Here is a 19,690-nt window from a genome sequence, read left to right as displayed (position 1 = left end):
GTTAATACTTAGTTGGATGGATGGAGTGATAGTTGGATAATAGACGGATGACTTAAAGAAATGTAGGCTCAGTTGGGTAGGATATATATGTGATTCTGTTCTCCACTGTGCCTCACCTTTCTTGTGATCTCTTAAGTCTCCAGTATGCATTGATGCGCTCCATCCCAAATAATCCATTTGTAAAAGCTTCAGCAAGCAGACCTTCGTCTGCAGGTAATGTAACTCCATTATATGATTATGTAAGTAATAATTGAGGACAGTATATAGAATACTTCATTCTTCTTAGCTACTTAACTGACTGCTATGTCTGCTGTCTCTTCCTGAAGCAGTTTCATTTCTGGGCATTTATCCAACACATACATTCACAGTTGGGAAATGATATATGACCAAGGCTATCCATTAAAACATTGTAATAGCAAACTGACTATTAGTAAGGGGCTTGTTTTTCTGTACTGAAATGGAATGATCATTTCAAGATGTATTGTTAAGTGGAAAATAAGCAAATGTGAAACAAAATATAGCATGCTACCAACTTTGTTTTTAAAAATGGAAAACAGAAAGTATATATATTTATTTAATTTCTTAATATTTCTGGAAGGATATACAAGAACTGAATAAAATATACTGCCTCCAAGAATTCGGTGGTTCATGGAAAGGGGTGGGTAGGAGAGTCTTCACTATATACCATTTTGTAACTTTTGTTATAATTTGTAAATAATTGCTGATTTAAAGATGAATTTTATGAAGAAACACATACATACATACAGTGCAATACCTTTTTATGTCTTTAGCTCATACCAGCTTAAAAGCCCATTGCTAAATTTTCAGGAATTTTGCAAGCTGATTGATGTCACATTGGTAACCTGATATTAGCCATGATGGAAGTATTTATACCACAGAGATGAACAAGCATTATAAAAGAGGCCTTTTGTTTTTTATGGAGAGCTGGTTGTTACACACTTACTGGCACACAACTGCTCATAACTGGCCATATTCTGTTTTTAAAAGACAAATCCATGTAATAATGAGCTATATTTTCTTAGAGTTTATATGTATTTAAATTAAAGTTCTTATTTTAACTTGAAGACTTAAGATTTACCTGTTTTAAATGTTTTTCTTTTTCTTTTGTGCACATATTCTCAATGGACACACCTTCTGCATTTTCAATGGGTGAGTTTGATCAAAACTATTGCTTCATTTCCAAATGAATGACTACTTTTCTGAGTCCCTGTGGTCTGGGAATCAGTGCTTACAACAGATATTACAGGACACTGTGTCTCTTCTGTATCTCTACCTACTCATTTCCTAGATGACCTCATCCAGGCTCAGAGGCTATTCAGTGATTTCATGTGAATATTTAATAGAGTCCCAAAACTCATTTAGGTCTAAAACTAAGTTTCTGATACTCCACCGTAAACCTGCTTTTTCTATGGTTTTCCCCATCTCAGTTAATGGCAAATAGTTGGCCTGGAATGATGGCTTACAATAAAAACTAAAGTCCTTACAATTCTTTACAAGGCTCTCCACTGCCTTTCTGAGTCCATTGGTTACTTTGACTGCAGACACGTTGGCCTCACTGTTCTTCAAACATGCCAAACATACTCCTTCCTCAGGGCCTTCTGCTTGTGTTGTTCCTTCTGCCGGATCTGCATGGTTCTCTCACTCACATCCTTCAGGCTTTTACTTAAAAGTAGTGAGCCTTTCTCATCTAAAATTTAAATGGCCTCTCATCCACCAACATATACCTCTCTCCCTGATATTTTGTCCATAGCACTTATCGTGATCTAACATATTCTGTGCTTTGTTTGCCTGGGTTATAGAATGTAAGCTACATGAAGGCAGAGGTTTTAATCTTTTTTATTCCGCTGTATCTTTGTAACTTAGACTATAGTAACTTAGACCTAGTACAGTGTCTACCACATAAGTGCTCAATTAAAATTTGTGAATAATTTAACATGACTTTGTTTATACTCAGTAACCTAATAATGTGAGGTCCTGTTAGTTTGTAATGGGATGTTACATATAATGTTATTACAATATTAACATAAACTTGGCTTAAGTTTCCGTCTAAGTCTGTCACTTATTTTCAGATTATTTTCCCTTCAAGTTACATCACAACCAACATTACCTTCACAAGCCCTCAAACCTGCTGAAACAATTGTAGCAAACAACCCAGATGGCTCACCTGCCAGCCTTGTAGAAAGTAAGCACCTATTTAAAAATAATATTTTAGATGTATGTTTTTAAATGCATTTTAAGAAAAAGTATTTATACAAAAATAATGTAAAATTTGTGTTTGTTTCATGAAACAGATCGTAACTTTGGAGAAAGCCTTGTCAACAAGTAAGTTTTTATTATTTAAAAAAGCCAGTAAATACATTTTAGAGAAGGATACTCATGGGAGTAACAAATATAAAATAATTATTTTAAAATTAGATATAGGAATCATTTGTTATAAAACTCTAATGTGAATATTTTACTTAAATAATAAAAGTAGAAAATTTGTTTTTTATATACTATCCAAATTTTTGTAGGTAAAGTTCTTAGTTAAAATATGCTGTATTACATGGTTCTCCCCCTACCCTTCTGACAATCCCTTCACAGTTCATTTGAAGGATCTTCTTTTCCTAAGAACGTCTTAAATATTGGCATTCCTCATAGTTCTTTGTATTCTTGTTTTTTTTCTTACTTTATGATGTAGACTGTATTTTATTAAACAGAGACAATAAAACTACCAGTTGGAGCTCTTCAACATCTTAAGATAATCAGTGTTACTTCAGTGAGTGAATCACTGCATTTCAGCCAAAACAAACACACAACAAAAAAATCCAGGCCAATGGAAACGAAAGGAAGGCAGAAGTGATAATATAGACAACAAATAACTTAGAATGTATGGGTTAAAAGCATTAAACAGAATAGGGACAGGTATAGTATCATGATAAAAGGCACCGTTCATGGAGATATAGTGGTCTTACTAGTGTATGCACAAAGCTAAAACATAAAGCAAAAATTATTAGAAGTACATGGATAGCTTAATAAAGATACAGTTATAATGGGTGATTCTAAACCACCTCTTTCATTTTTGGATGGATCTAGTAGACAAACATACGTAAGGACATAGAGGAATTTAAATAATACATGATAAATAAAACTGAGTGTACACACATAGAATGTTCATTTTCTCATTTTCTTCAAAGCAATCACAAAGAAAACCTTAACAAAAAGCTGAAGTATTTTATAGGTTGCATTGTCTCATAATCTAACAAAGTTAGAGCTAACTAATAAAAAGTTGACCATTGAAAATCTCAACTACTTACAAATTGAAAATATAATCCTTTTGGCAAGGAGGAAATTCAAAGGAAAGTTATCAACTATCTCAAGGTAATGAAAAAGAGAACTTCATACCAAAGCTAATGGGGCACTGGGAAAGCTACACTCAGAAAAAATTCATCATTGTTAAAAAAGGAAACATTAAGAATTTAGTTTTTATCTTAAGAAAATAGATATAAAATAACAAAAAATATATTAGGAAGATAAAATTTATTTCTTTGTAAAACCCAATAAAATAAGCTCCTCTGAATTAAACAGAAAAGAAAATGTAGAAGTATTAGATAAGCAGGTAGATATGGATATTACCAATACTAGATATAGAGTCTGGTATTAGAGCTATATATTAGGTATTAGAGCTGGAGATAAAAGTTTGTGAATCAATGTGGTGGTTAAAGCCTTAAGACTTCATTTACTTATCTTAGTGGAGAATAGAGGATAAAAGTTGTAGGTCCAGAATTGAACTTTGAAAACATCCTAGTATTGGAAAGGTTGAACACATGGGAGTCAGGGAAACATACAGTTCTACTTAAGTGAGAGGTGAAGGGAATTCCTAAGATAACAATGGTGGAAGTCTCAGGGTGACATTTGTATAGCAGGCCTAGAGAGCAGCCAGTTTAGATCAGAACAGAAGGACATAGAGCTCCAGGACAGATGTCTCCAGGAAAAAATTAAAATGACAGATTATTTGATATGTGTATTTATTGTTTACTCTGAGCAAGATACTGTTCATTCTAAGCATTTTACACATAATAACTCATTTAATCCTACTTGAGGTAGATATTATTTCCACTAGATCATAGGCTCCATGAAGGCAGATATTTTCATGTGTTTTATATATATTCCAAGCCCCAGGCATCTAGTGGGTATTTAATGGATATTTGTTGGATATCTGTTGATTGAATGCAGCAAATCCACATTTTACATATGAGAAAACTGAGATGCAGAGATTCTATAACTTGCCATCCTTATACAGTTACTAAATGGCTGCAGTGGGATTTGAATGCCAGCACTGGCTGTGTGTGTGTGTGTGTGTGTGTGTATAAACTATATTTCAAAGATGATGAGAGGTTGGAGGGTAAGTAGGGTATAGTGTGAGAGTGCTAAATCTTCCAGAGGACTTGAATAATGTCTAAAATTTATAAATGATGATATAGTAGCATAAACATATTTAGGATTATGAAATTAAATACCATAAGGAAAAGAGTGGACTACTTTTGGGAAGGGGAAGTGGTAACTGAGATCTTTGATTTTAGACCTTTTAGCACTCTGACTTTTTTAAGTCTGTATCACCTATATATAAATTCAATTCAGGTAAGTCAAATGATGAATACAGAATAAATATGAACTTTTAGAGACAAGAACCATAGTGCCCTTTTGACCCACCACCATGAAGAATACTAGTTTTCTTTTCCCTCTAGATAAACTCTTAAAATAGTTTAGAATACACTGTATTTATTCAAGTTTGTTTTCTTATGGGAAACTGTTGCCACTCATTTCTTTCTATGAACTCTCAAACTTTGTTAGTGAGGAATTTAAATTTGGCATTATCAAAACTAAGCTGAAATATTTAGTTTTGTGAGATAACTTAATTTCATACAGAAAAGAGCGAGTGGTTATTTTTTGGGCTTTGTTTTGTGATTCCTTCCTATTATGTCTTACCTGTTACTAGCATAAACATTGTCTCAAAGGCTATATCTTGACCAGATGTTTAAATGGTAGATTTGTCATTCTCCAGAACAGGCTGATTTATAAATCCCATTTTAGATCTGACATACAGTGGTGTCAGCCTTCAAAGATGGAAATCTCTGGTGGAATAAATCAGCAGTTGAATACCCGCACCTGCACATCAGCCATCTGGAAGCCTGCTTCTCTTCCTTCTGTGCTCCACATGGTAACAATTCTGATGTATTATCGCTTTTTTTTTTTACTTTTTGGTATATACATATAACATAGAGATTTGTATTTAGGAAATAGAGCAAGAAATGTTTTCTTTTTAATCAGTTTTAATGTATTTTGCTAACAATTGTTATAGACATATTAAGCTGTTACATAAATTAAAATGTAAAAATTCAAATTCAGGACTTTCTATAAGGTCTAGTTTTCTCCCCATCACAGAATCTATACTTCCACTATTTTGTTGCACAATTATTGAGCACCTACTAGGTATCAGGCACAATGCTGAAAGGAGCATCAACTAGAGGCATTGAATATTATAAGTGCTACAGTGGAATACTTTAGAGGGTGTGTTGGTTAATTTCATAAAGGAGCTGAACATGAGGTAAAAGGAAATGACGTGAATTGACAGTCCTTGGTTGGCAAATGGGGCATTCTAAGCAGAGGGAACAGTGTAGGCAAAGGCCGGAAACTGAATTGTAAGTAGTTTAACATAGCTATTGCATAATGTCTGATGGGTGCAATAAGAGATAAAGCTAGAGCATTTAATGGAGACCAGATCTTATTAGAACTTGTATGGGAGTTTGGGCTTTGTATTATAAGCAGTGGGGAGCCAAAGCTATAACACAATCACTTTTACATTTTTGAAAGATTAGTCTGGGAGGAGTGTGGAATGTGAATAGTAGGGAAATAAGACACAGATTGCAGAAAGCACTTAGAAGTATTTCGAAGTCATCCAGGCAAGAGATCTAGAGTGGCCTGGTCTGGAGTGCTAGAATGGTGGCAAGTAGATTGAAAGAAGGAGGTTTAGGAGAGACATATACAGATAGAATTCATAGAAGTTGCTAATTGATTGAAAGTTGAAATATAGGTTTCCAATAAATTACCTGCAATTCTAAAATTCAAAAAGCTCTGTAAAACAAGTCTTCTGTTATGTTTGCAACATATTCCAGCACCTAGGGGTGTTACTGATATGATCTGTGTGTGATTTCTAAATTATCTTTCTAAAATACAAAACATTCTGATTTCCAAAACACATTTGGCCCCAAGGACTTAACATAAAAGATGTAGACCTGTGCTGTTTTTGTATGGTTTTGCTTTAAAACTTCGTAGGTCCAATGGTATAACTACATATTAACTAGTGAGTACATAGTTATTTTGTATCCCTAATATGCAGCTTCAGTGCATTCTAGGAATGAGAATTTTGATGGAATTTGGAAAGCAGGAATAAATAATTTCAGAATGTACTGGAGAAAGGTGTACTGGTTGCACTCCTGCAGTAGGTTTGAGAATAACATATGGCAACTTAGATGACTAAGAACCTAGACGGAGTATAACAAGGAAGTTTCGGGTTTGAGTAAAAAGGATGAAATATTGAAACAACATTATAGTTTGGGTCAAACTTATGTTCATACAGCTATTGATAGTATTCTCTTCTTTTCCTTTTTTTAATGTTTTGTTCTTTACTTTTTTATGGAGGTCCTTAAATAAACTGCAAAATCTTAGTGTGCAGCTTGATGAATTTTAACATGTGTATACACTCATGTAACCATGACCCAGGTCAAGATAGCAAACACTCTAATTTTTCCCCCTTCACCTCTTTCACCTATCCCCCTTATTTTCCTTTAACTGTCTACAAAATCTGTGGTAATCTCTACTCTTTTATTTATTTTTTACTTTTCATTTTTTTTAAAACAAAAAGGCATTTTATTGGCAAAAGCAAGGTATGTTTAAAAAACACACAAATATGATTACATCATCTAAAACTTACGTAAGATAAGACCAGTGATGAGTTGGTAAGTGCTAAGTTAGGTGATGGCACTATTCTCTTACTTTTTTTTTTAATTAAAGTATAATTGATATACAGTCTTATGAAGGTTTCACATGAGCAACATTATGGTTTCAACATTCACCCATATTGTCAAGTCCCCCCCCACACCCCATTGCAGTCATTATCTATCAACATAGTAAGACGCTATATACAGTCATTACTTGTCTTGTCTGTGAGCACGCATATTTTTTCATTGAGGTATCATTGATATACAACCTTATGAAGGTTTCACATGAGCAACATCGTGGTTTCAACATTCACCCATACTATCAAGTGCCCCCACACCCCATTGCAGTCACTGTCCATCAGCGTAGTAAGATGCCACAGAGTCAATACTTGTCTTCTCCACGCTGTACTGCCTTCCTGTGACCCCCCGATATTGTGAGCGCTAATTATTCCACTCTTTTATTTTTGATATTGGTGGTATGTGTTCCTTCTCTTTGTCAATTTTGCCTGGAGAGTTATTGGTCTTGTCAAAGACTCAACCTTTAGTTCCACTGAATTCTCTCTATTGACTTGCTATTTTTTATTGTATTGATTTCTGCTCTTATCCTTGTTATTTCCTTCCTCCTGCTTGATTTGGGTTCATTTTGCTCTCCTACTTTCTTGACGTAGAAGTTTAGATTTTTTATTTGATACTTTTCTTATTTTGCCATGTAACTGTTTAATGCTATAAAATTCCCCCTAATCCCTGTTTTAGATGTAAGTCACACATTTTATTATATTTTAATTTTTGTCCAGTTCAGTGGATTTTCTGATTTTCTTTGACTCATAGGTTATTTAGAGGTGTGTTAATTTCTAAGTGTTGGAAGATTTTTTTGTTATCCATCATTATTTATTTCTAGTTTAATTCCTTTGTGGTTGGAGAAAGTATTTTGTATGCTTTAAAGTATTTGAAATTTGTTGAGTTTTGATTCATGACCCAGGATATGGTCTACCTCAGTGAATGTTCCTTGAGTACTTGAAAACAAGTGCATTCTGCTCTTGTTGAGTGGAATATTCTATAAATGTCAATTAGATCCTTTTGGTTGATTGTGTTTGTTGTTTGGTTCTTATATCTTTGCTGATTTTTTATGTAGTCATTCTGTCAATTACCTTATATCCCCAGCTATATTTATGGATTTTTCCAGTTCTCCTTTCAGTCTGGCCAGTTTTTGCTTCATGTAATTTGAAGCTCAGCTATTTGGTGCATACACATTAAGGATTATTATGTTTTCTTGGTGATTGATCCTCTTATCAGTATATAATGTTCCATTTTATCCCTGGTAATTTCCTTGCTTTGAAGTCTACTTTGATATCACTGTAGTAGCTTTCCTTCGATTACTGTTTTCATATCTTTCCTCCATCCTATATAATTGTATTTGATGTAACTTTCTTGTCTGTAGTGTATAGTTGGGTTACTTTTTAAGTCCACTCTGACAAACTCTTGGTATGTTTAGACCATTGCATTTAATTTCATCATCAATGTGTTTGTAGTTGGATCTACCATTTTATTATTTGTTTTCTGTTTGCCCCCTGCCATTTGTTGTAGAGATATGAGCACTACATAGGTCCCTTTATTTTCCTTCATTTTTTATATTCTAAGTTTCCTTCTGATATCATTTCCGTTCTATTGAGGAATGTCTTTTGACTGGAGCATTAGTCCATTTACATTTAAAGCAATTTTTGATAGGAATGTACTTAGTGCCATTTTGTTAAATGTATTCTGATTGTTTTGTCATTCTTCCATGATCCTTTCTCGTGCATGATGACTTCCTTTAGTGTTATGGTTGAATTCCTTTCTCTTTATTTTTTTGTGTATCTATGGTAGGTTTTTGGTTTGTGGTTACCATGTAGTTTATACATGACATCTTACATATATAGCACTCTCTGTTAAGTTGATGACTGCTTAAGTTCAAACATATTCCAGCAGTGCTACATTTTTAACTCCCCATCCATCATATACACTTATGTATATGATGTCTTCTTGCACACCTTTTGTATCTAGTGATTCCCTTAACTAATTTTTAAAAGTCTTTTTCTAATTAGTTTTACCTTTATTTTTCTAGGGATAGATTTATTTCCTTACTGATTATAATTGGTATCATTTTGTACTTAGATTTTTGAGATCTATCTGGATATAATTATTATAGTTAATTATAATGCCTCAGTGATATTCCACATATTAATATAGTACAATTCGGTAGTATCTTTTATCTCATTCTCTCTTGAACCTATTCCAATAAGAATTCTGCCTGCCCCCATTGTTCTTATCTTAGTCACAAGTAACCCCCATATTACCGTATTCCCTGGTCACACCTCAGTCCACATCATGTCTAATCAGTGACGTTCGATACAACTGACCGCTCCCTTCTCCTTGAATCACGTTTTGCACTTAACTTCATTGTTCCTTCTCAATCTCCTCTTTCCCAACACCAAATATTGGAGTGCCCTGGGGTCAGTCTTGGAGTACGTTTTCTATTGACACTCACTCACTTGGTGATTCCATCTAAATAATGGCTTTAAATATGATTTATATACTGAAGACTACCAAACTTGTATTGCCAGCCTAGAGTTCTTCCCTGATACCCAGATTTATATATCCAACTGCCTAACTAACATCTTTACTTGGATGTATAATAGGCATCTTAAACTTCACATGTCCAAAACTGAATCTTGATCTCCCCAAAGCTGTTCTAACCACAACCTTCCCAATCACAGCTGATGGCAACTCCATCTTTCTGGTTGTTTAGGCCAGAAGTCTTGGAGTCCTCCTTGATGCCTCTCTTTTATTCCATATCCAATTCATGAGCAAATGGTATTGGCTTTATTTTCAAAACGTATCCTCAGCCCTTGTATCCTATAGTCAGTCTTCTCCACAATGCAGCCAGAATGATTGGCCGATAATGTAAGCAATGCCACGCTGCTGCAACTGACTCTCATTTCTGATGGAGTAAAGGGCAGGGTCCTCCATGCTACCCCTCTGCGCTCATCTCCTGGCACTCTTGCCTTTCTTAGTTCATTTGAGAAATTGTGCTTGCCTGTTGTTCTTTGAGCATACCAGGTAGCCTCCCACTCTTCTGGTTAAATTCGTGACATGAAGGTCAATCTAAAAATTACTTCTCTGTCCTTACCTTACTCAACTCTTCTCTCCTATCACTCAGTCAGCACATATTCATTAAGCATCTGCTATGTTCCAGGTGCTGTTTTAGGAGCTGAGAATATAGTAACAATCAAAAGAAACAAAAATCCATGCCCTTGTGGGACATACATGGAGACAGGCACAAACAGAGATGAATAAGGTGACAAGTGCTATGGAGAAAAAGCAGGGAAGAAGAATTAATGGTATTAGGGTAGGTTTCCGTTTTAAAAAGGCTGGTCAGTGAACTCTTTTTGAGAATGTGACTCAGTCTTGAGCAGGAAACTGAAAGAGAAGAGGGAACAGTCCATGTGGCACATCATTCCAGGGCTTTCACACTCACCATTTCCTCTCCCCAGAATGATATGCAAAGGAGGTAGAAAGGGAGTGGCCAGTGGGGGAAGAGGACTGCTTCTCATGGGTTGGGAAACACCATACTCTCTTAGTTTTCCTCCTACCTCCCACCTGTTTTCTATCTTCTTTTTGGGCTTCTCTGTGCAACCTCTTTAATAATGAACTGTGTTTCCCAGTTAATCCCCAAAAGAGGATTAGAGTATTATATGATGCTATGTGTGCCAGTATGCTCAAAGTAAGTGTGGACCCAAGCCTAGAGGAAGTTGACTTAATAGGAATATAAGGGAATGAAGTAGAGCTGAGATATTATTCCACCGGGAAACATGGGCTGTCAGTGTCCCAAGTCCCAAAGGGAGTGTGACAGATTCAAGGTTAGGCATCATTTAACCAGAGGGCATCTGTTATTAGTATAACACCTAGATTCCCTAAAAGGTCAGAGCACTCAATCTGGTCAGCACATGGGGCTATTCCAGGGTGCAGTATCTGATGGCATCGTGGGAGTGGACCAAGGTCTCTATCCTTGGGAAAAAGCAATTTTGGTGATTTCTGAGCAGCACTGGATTATAAGGTTGGAATTCTTAGTACCCTTCGGTTAGTCCTGTAGAGTCGGCAGTCCTGTACTGAAGATAGCTGGGAGCTGCTTTTAAATTGCTTGCATGGGTTTAAAACAGTAGGAAGGACAGGAAAATCTAACCTTAACCTTAAAACTTAACCTTACTATCAACTAAAATTCTGTTAGTCTTTTTCACTTCTCTTTCATTCATTTTTCCCCCTGTGGGGGTTAAAAATAATCCCATGGGTGTTTTTTAACATCCAAATACAAAGCCTAATAGTTATCTCTGTTACACTTCATCTTATTCAATTGGGACCCTATCTCTAGCCTGTCAAAAGCATTAATGTTTCTGATTCTATTTAATATATTCACTATCCTTTGCAATATATATGTTATTCACATGCTCAGTGAGCATGTCCTTTACACTTCCATTGTTAACTTGGATAAAGATGACTTTAAAGGACTTAGAAACCTCTCAGCAGATCAACACATTAATGATTAGCCTTTAGATGTAAGTCATTTGAACAGTTTCTAATTTATCCAGTTGTCCTTGAGTACAGTCCATATTGCCTCAACTTGGGAGGGAAAAGTGAAGTAGATAAAGTTCAAGAAGCAGTTGGCTTGGTAAGTCATGCTAAGGAGTTTGCACTTCTACAGTCAGGATCCACTTAAGCGTTTTAAACAGGGAGGGGAGGTGGTCAAGTCTTTATCTAATGGGTCTGTATAACCTCTTTATATTTGTTCTTCATGAAATTTTCTTCTTTCATGTTTCAAAATGTGTATACATATGTCAAATTATATCTCCGTACATAGGGTTCTGCTCACTGCCTTAACCTGGTGTGCCTGCCCTTCTCTTACTCCTTTCACCAGGAAAATTCCTACATATACTTCACATTTAACCTTTAAAAAGTCCTCTCAAATCACATACATGTACTGAAGTATTTCATCAAAGATACATACATTCTATATTGAACATGTTCCATGTCTACCTACAGATTTCCCATGGGAGTTACTGACCTTGAGGTACAGGATCTCCATTTCTCATAAAGAGTCCTTTGTAGGCCTTATTGGCAGTTAAATAAAACTTGGTTTTTAAGAAGTATTCTTTTCATGTTCCTCCATCACAATTTATTACTAGCAGCCGTTCACAGATCTATTTTTCTCTTCTTTTTTTGTACCTGGCATTCAGATTTCCTTTCAGTTGATGTTTGTTAAATGTAATATTAAGTCTAGAGGGGCTACTTGTCCTCTTAGTACTATTGCATTAAGAGAGCAATTAAATACCAATGAAGTTTTCACTTTTTTCTGGAAAAAATAGTTTTGTTTTCTTCTTTCAAATTCATAGGTACCACCTCCAACTGGAGCTCCTTCTGTAATGGTTCCTCAACCCATGTTTTATACCCAACCAGGCTTAAAGACCAGCAATCTTTCCACTCCCTTCACAAGAAATAAGGTATGTTTGAGCTGTTGTTCCTCAGGACCTTGGTAGACATGTGCAGTCTGTGGAGGCAAAACCAGTAGAGTCTTACAATATATACATATTTTGCCCACTGTTGTTATCTCATAGAAGAAAAACTAATTGTAACATTTCCAGCATTGTAAAAAGACATGGGGGGTAGGAGCCAAGATGGCGGCATGAGTAGGACAGCGGAAATCTCCTCCCAAAAACATATATCTTTGAAAATACAACAAATACAACTATTCCTAAAAGAGGGACCAGAAGATACAGAACAACAGCCAGGCTACATCTACATCTGCAAGAACCCAGCGCCTTGCGAAGGGGGTAAGATACAAGCCACGGCCTGGCGGGACCCGAGCAACACCACTACCCCAGCACCCCAGCGGGAGGACAGGAGTCGGAGCAGGGAGGGAGAGGGAGCCCAGGACTGCTAAATACCCAGCAAAGATCAAGGACAAGGACAGAGTTTTAAAGGCAGCTAGAGAGAGGAAAAAGGTCACCTACAAAGGAAAACCCATCAGGCTATCATCAGACTTCTCAACAGAAACCTTACAGGCCAGAAGAGAATGGCATGATATATTTAATGCAATGAAACGGAAGGGCTTTGAACCAAGAATACTGTATCCAGCACGAATATCATTTAAATATGAAGGAGGGATTAAACAATTCCCAGATAAGCAAAAGTTGAGGGAATCTGCCTCCCACAAACCACCTCTACAGGGTATCTTACAGGGACTGCTCTAGATGGGAGCATTCCTAAGACTAAACAGATGTCACCAGAGAAAATAAAATCACAGCAAAGAAAGCAGACCAACTAAATACTAACTAAAACCAAAAAATAAAATCAAGTACCCACAAAAGCAGTTAAACGAAACAGAAAAGAACACAAAATAAAACACAACATACAAAGAATGGAGGAGGAGGAATAAGAAGGGACAGAAATAAGAATCATGAGACTGTGATTATAACAGCTCAATAAGTGAGTTAAGTTGAACAGTAATATAGTAAAGAAGCTAACCTTGAACCTTTGGTAACCACAAACTTAAAGCCTGCAATGGCAATAAGTACCTATCTTTCAATAATTACCATAAATGTAAATGGACTGAATGCACCAATCAAAAGACACAGAGTAAGAGAATGGATAAAAAAGCAAGACCCATCTCTATGCTGCTTACAAGAGACTCACCTCAAACCCAAAGACATGCACAGACTAAAAGTCAAGGGATGGAAAAAGATATTTCATACAAATAACAGGGACAAAAAATCAGGTGTTGCAGTACTAATATCAGACAAAATAGACTTCAAAACAAAGAAAGTAATGAGATAAAGAAGGACATTACATAATGATAAAGGGCTCAGTCCAACAAGAGGATATAACCATTATAAATATATATACACCCAACACAGGAGCACCAGCATATGTGAAACAAATACTAACAGAAGTAAAGGAGGAAATAGAATGCAATGCATTCATTTTAGGAGACTTCAACACACCACTCACTCAAAGGACAGATCCACCAGACAGAAAATAAGTAAGGACACACACAGAGGCACTGAACAACACACTAGAACAGATGGACCAAATAGACATCTACAGAACTCTATACCCAAAAGCAATAGGATACACATTCTTCTCAAGTGCACATGGAACATTCTCCAGAATGGGCCACATACTAGGCCACAAAAAGAGCCTCAGTAAATTCAAACAGATTGAAATTCTACCAACCAACTTCTCAGACCACGGGGTATAAAACTAGAAATAAATTGTACAAAGAAAGCAAAAAGGCTCCCAAACACATGGAGGCTTAACAACATGCTCCTAAATAATCAATAGATCAACGACCAAATCAAAATAGAGATCAAGCAGTATATGGAAACAAATGACAACAACAGCACAAAGCCCCAGCTTCTGTGGGACGCAGTGAAAGTATATAGCAATCCAGGCCTATTTAAAGTAGGAAGAACAATCGAAATGAATAGCCTAAAAACACAATTATTGAAACTGGCAAAAGAAGAACAAATGAGGCCCAAAGTCAGCAGAAAGACGGACATCATAAAGATCAGAGAAGAAATAAATAAAATTGAGAAGAATAAAACAATAGAAAAAAATCAATGAAACCAAGAGCTGGTTCTTTGATAAAATAAACAAAATAGATAAGCCACTAGCCAGACTTATAAAAAGAAAATGAGAATCTACACACATCAACAGAATTAGAAATGAGAAAGGAAAAATCACGACAGACCCAACAGAAATACAAAGAATTATTAGAGAATACTATGAAAACCTATATGCTAACAAGCTGGGAAACCTAGGAGAAATGGACAACTTCCTAGAAAAATACAACCTTCCAAGACTGACCCAGGAAGAAACAGAAAATCTAAACAGACCAATTACCAGCAAATAAATTGAAGAGGTAATCAAAAAACTACCCAAGAGCAAAACTCCCAGGCCAGATGGATTTACCATGGAGTTTTATCAGACATACAGAGAAGATATAATACCCATTCTCCTTAAAGTTTTCCAAAAATAGAAGAAGAGGAAATACTTCCAGACTCATTCTATGAAGCCAGCATCACCCTCATACTAAAACCAGGCAAAGACCTCACCAAAAAAGAAAATTACAGACCAATATCCCTGATGAACGTAGATGCAAAAATACTCAAAAAAATATTAGCGAACCAAATTCAAAAATGCATCAAGAGTTGCGTGATCAAAACCGAAAGTTTCTGTGATGACTGCCCTTGCACTGTTCACCGTGTAAGAACTTATTCACTATGTAAGAACTTGTTCACCATGTAAAAACTTGTTTGTTATGCTTCAGAAGATTGGAGACTGTTGAGAATTAGGCTTGGGGTTGATTAATGATTGTACATTGAGTCCCCTATACAGAATTTTATTGTTGTTAACAACCATATGATCAATAAATATGAGAGATGCCTTCTCAAAAAAAAATGCATCAAGAGGATCATACACCATGATCAAGTAGGATTCATCTCAGGAATGCAAGGATGGTACAACATTCTAAAATCCATCAACATCATCCACCACATAAACGAAAAGAAGGACAAAAACCACATGATCATATCCATAGATGCTGAAAATGCATTCAACAAAATTCAACATCCATTCATGATAAAAACTCTCAGGAAAATGGGTATAGAGGGCAAGTACCTCAATATAATAAAGGCCATATATGAAAAACCCACAGCCAACATCATACTGAACAGCGAGAAGCTGTAAGCATTTCCTCTAAGATTGGGAACAAGACAGGAATGCCCACTCTCCCCACTGTTATTCAACATAGTACTGGAGGTCCTAGCCACGGCAATTAGACAAAACAAAGAAATACACGGAATCCAGATTGGTAAAGAAGAAGTTAAAATGTCACTATTTGCAGATGACATGATATTGTACATAAAAAACCCTAAAGACTCCACTCCAAAACTACTAGAACTGATATCAGAATACAGCAAAGTTGCAGGATACAAAATTAATACACAGAAATCTGAGGCTTTCCTATACACTAACAATGAACTAATAGAAAGAGAAATCAGGAAAATAATTCCATTCACAATTGCATCAAAAAGAATAAAATACCTAGGAATAAACTTAACCAGGGAAGCCAAAGACCTATACCCCAAACACTATAAGACATTCCTAAGAGAAATTAAAGAGGACACTAACAAATGGAACCTCATCCCATGCTCCTGGCTAGGAAGAGTTAATATCATCAAAATGGCCATCCTGCCCAAAGCAATATACAGATTCGATGCAATCCCTATCAAATTACCAACAGCATTCTTCAATGAACTAAAACAAATAGTTCTAAAATTCATATGGAACCACCTAAGACCCCAAATAGCCAAAGCAATCCTGAGAAGGAAGAATAAAGTGGGAGGGATCTCGCCCCCCAACTTCAAGCTCTACTACAAAGCCACAGTACTCAAGACAATTTGGTACTGACACAAGAACAGAGCCACAGACCAATGGAACAGAATAGAGACTCCAGACATTAACCCAAACATATATGGTCAATTAATATACGATAAAGGAGCCATGACATACAATGGGGAAATGACAGCCTCTTCAACAGCTGGTGTTGGCAAAATTGGACAGCTACATGTAAGAGAATCCAGTTAGAAACTGGATCATTGTCTAACCCCATACACAAAAGTAAATTTGAAGTGGATCAAAGACCTGAATGTAAGTCATGAAACCATAAAACTCTTAGAAAAAAACAGGCAAAAATTTCTTGGACATAAACATGAGCGACTTGTTCATGAACATATCTCCCCGGGCAAGGGAAACAAAAGCAAAAATTAACAAGTGGGACTATATCTAGCTGAAAAGTTTCTGTACAGCAAAGGACACCATCAATAGAACAAAAAAGCATCCTACAGTATGGGACAGTATACTCATAAATGACAGATCCAATAAAGGGTTGACATCCAAAATATATAAAGAGCTCACACACCTCAACAAACAAAAAGCGAACAATCCAATTAAAAAATGGACAGAGGAGCTGAACAGTTCTCCAAAGAAGAAATTCAGGTGGCCAACAGGCACATGAAAAGATGCTCCACATTGCTAGTCATCAGAGAAATTCAAATTAAAACCACAATGAGATATCACCTCACACTCATAAGGATCGCCACCATCCAAAAGACAAACAACAACAAATGTTGGCGAGGTTGTGGAGAAAGGGGAACCCTCCTACACTGCTGGTGGGAATGTAAATTAGTTCAACCATTGTGGAAAGCAGTATGGAGGTTCCTCAAAAATCTCAAAATACACATCCCATTTGACCGAGGAATCCCACTTCTAGGAATTTACCCTAAGAATGCAGCAGCCCAATTTGAAAAAGACAGATGCACCCCTATGTTTATTGCAGCACTATTTACAATAGCCAAGAAATGGAAGCAACCTAAGTGTCCATCAGTAGATGAATGGATAAAGAAGAGGTGGTACATATACACAATGGAATATTATTCAGCCATAAGAAGAAAACAAATCCTACCATTTGCAACAACATGGATGGAGCTAGAGGGTATTATGCTCAGTGAAATAAGCCAGGTGGAGAAAGACAAGCACCAAATGATTTCACTTATCTGTGGAATATAAGAACAAAGAAAAAACTGAAGGAACAAAACAGCAGCAGAGTCACAGAACCCAAGAAGGGACTAACAGTTACCAAAGGAAAGGGACTGGGGAGGATGGGTGGGAAGGGAGGGAGAAGGGGGGAAGAAGAAAGGGGGCCTTACGATTAGGATGTATAATGTTGGTTGGGGGTCACGGGGAGGGCTGTGCAACACAGAGAAGACAAGTAGTAATTTTACAGCATCTTACTATGCTGATGGACAATGAGTAATGGGGTATGTGGGGGGGGGACTTGGTGAAGGGGGGAGTCTAGTAAACATAATGTTCCTCATGTAATTGTAGATTAATGATACCAAAATTTTTTTTAAAAGACATAGAACTGTGGAGACGTGGTCCTCTACTGCTGGAGATGAGGGTAACTCAGCCTGGAGGTTTCAGGAACAACTTCCCAGAGAAGTGATACCTAAGCTGAATGCTAAAATTTACACGTTAATAGCTAGTCAAAAGAGTAGAGAAAAGGATATAACAGAGAAAGATATAACTGATAGGAATGTACAAAGTACCATGGGAGGTCAAAGAAGGGAATAATTAATTCAGGAATGGAAGGTTTCAGGGTAGGAAGTATCAAATGATAAGGAGGATTTTAACTAGGGATGTACAGATGATAAAAGTTTGGCATTACAGGCAGAGAAAACAACTTGAGCATCGAAGTGGAAGCAAGCAGTGGTAATGTGGAAGCATGTGGAGAATGTCATGATGCAAATGTTCATTGCCTCAGAGTATTCTTTTCTAGGAGTCTTTACAAGGTTTCTTCCTTCAGTGTTCTGCCACTATGTTGAGCCCTGAAACAGACATGAATGTTTGCTTTAGGAGGCGTGACAAAGTTTCAGATATTAGAAAATGAAAAGACTGACCAGAATTTTGTGTAAAAATATTTGTATTTTATAACCATTAAGAAAAATATATAGAAATAATGAAAGATTTATAAATCTATCTTTCTTTCATGCAGACACAATCCATATAGAAGTACCCAAGCAAAAAGATTCACATCCATATGTGAAAAAAAATGATGCTGTCAACAGCCTGCACCAACTCATCTACATCTTCCAAGTGGAATAAACATTCATTTGTGCATTCAGGGACAGTTTAACTCTTCCTTGCCAATCTGGATGCCTTTTATCTCTTTGTGTTGTCTAATTGCCGTGGCTAGGACCTCCAGTACTATGTTGAATAACACTGGGGAGAGTGGGCATCCCTGTCTTGTTCCTGATCTTAGAGGAAAAGCTTTTCACCATTGAGTGTGCTAGCTACAGAGTTATTGTATATGGCCTTTTTATGTTGAGGTACGTACCCTCTAGACACATTTTGTTGAGAGTTTTTCTCAAGAGTGGATGTTGAATTTTGTCAGATGCTTTTTTGGCATCTATTGAGATGATCATGTGGCTTCTGTCCTTTTTGTTAAAGTGGTGGATGATGTTGATGGATTTTCGAATGTTGTACCATCTTTGCCTCTTGCATCCCTCGGATACACCCTACTTTGTCATGATGAATGATCCTTTTGATGTACTTTTGAATTCTGTTTGCTAATATTTTGTGAGGACTCATGCATATATGTTCATTAGGGATACTGGCCTGTAATTTTCTTTTTTTGTACTGTCTTTGATGCTGGCTTCATAGAATGAGTTTGGAAGTATTCCCTTCTCTTCACCATCCCTTCTTGTATTGGAATCATTTCTCTCTTCCTGAAGTACATCTTTTAGAAGTTCATTTAGTATAGTTATGCTGGTGATAAACTCAGTTTTTATTTATCTGTAAGTATATTTCTTCATGTTCATTGTTTTTAAATTATAAATTGATATACACTTATAAGGTCTATAAACATTCTTTCATGAGTCTCTTTGTGGATAAATTGTGGATATATCTTTTGGTACATATTTAGGGGTAGAATGGCTGGGTCGTGGAGTAGGTATTTGTCTAAAATTAAAACTGCCAAGTTTTCCAATACCAAACGTACCACTTTATCCCATTGACAATATATGAGAATTCCAGGTTCT

At 36.3% G+C, this 19,690-nt stretch overlaps 1 protein-coding gene across 1 annotated transcript in view; it reads left to right on the top strand.

Annotated features, from left to right (window-relative positions):
• LOC118931279 (phosphatidylinositol-binding clathrin assembly protein-like) overlaps positions 1 to 19,470 on the top strand; it is a 34,068-nt gene extending 14,598 nt beyond the window's left edge. Inside the window, exons 10-15 of the mRNA XM_036923567.2 lie at positions 137 to 213; positions 2,108 to 2,203; positions 2,313 to 2,343; positions 5,095 to 5,221; positions 12,425 to 12,532; positions 18,646 to 19,470. Coding sequence (XP_036779462.2) covers positions 137 to 213; positions 2,108 to 2,203; positions 2,313 to 2,343; positions 5,095 to 5,221; positions 12,425 to 12,532; positions 18,646 to 18,660 — 454 coding nt within the window. The 3' untranslated portion in view covers positions 18,661 to 19,470. The remainder of the gene's footprint in view (positions 1 to 136; positions 214 to 2,107; positions 2,204 to 2,312; positions 2,344 to 5,094; positions 5,222 to 12,424; positions 12,533 to 18,645) is intronic.
• The last annotated feature ends 220 nt before the right edge of the window (positions 19,471 to 19,690 follow it).

The sequence above is a fragment of the Manis pentadactyla genome, chromosome X (genome assembly GCF_030020395.1).
Source record: "Manis pentadactyla isolate mManPen7 chromosome X, mManPen7.hap1, whole genome shotgun sequence".
Lineage (NCBI taxonomy): Eukaryota > Metazoa > Chordata > Mammalia > Pholidota > Manidae > Manis > Manis pentadactyla.
Note: the sequence above shows the minus strand (reverse complement) of the source record. Positions and strands in the feature narration are given on the sequence as shown.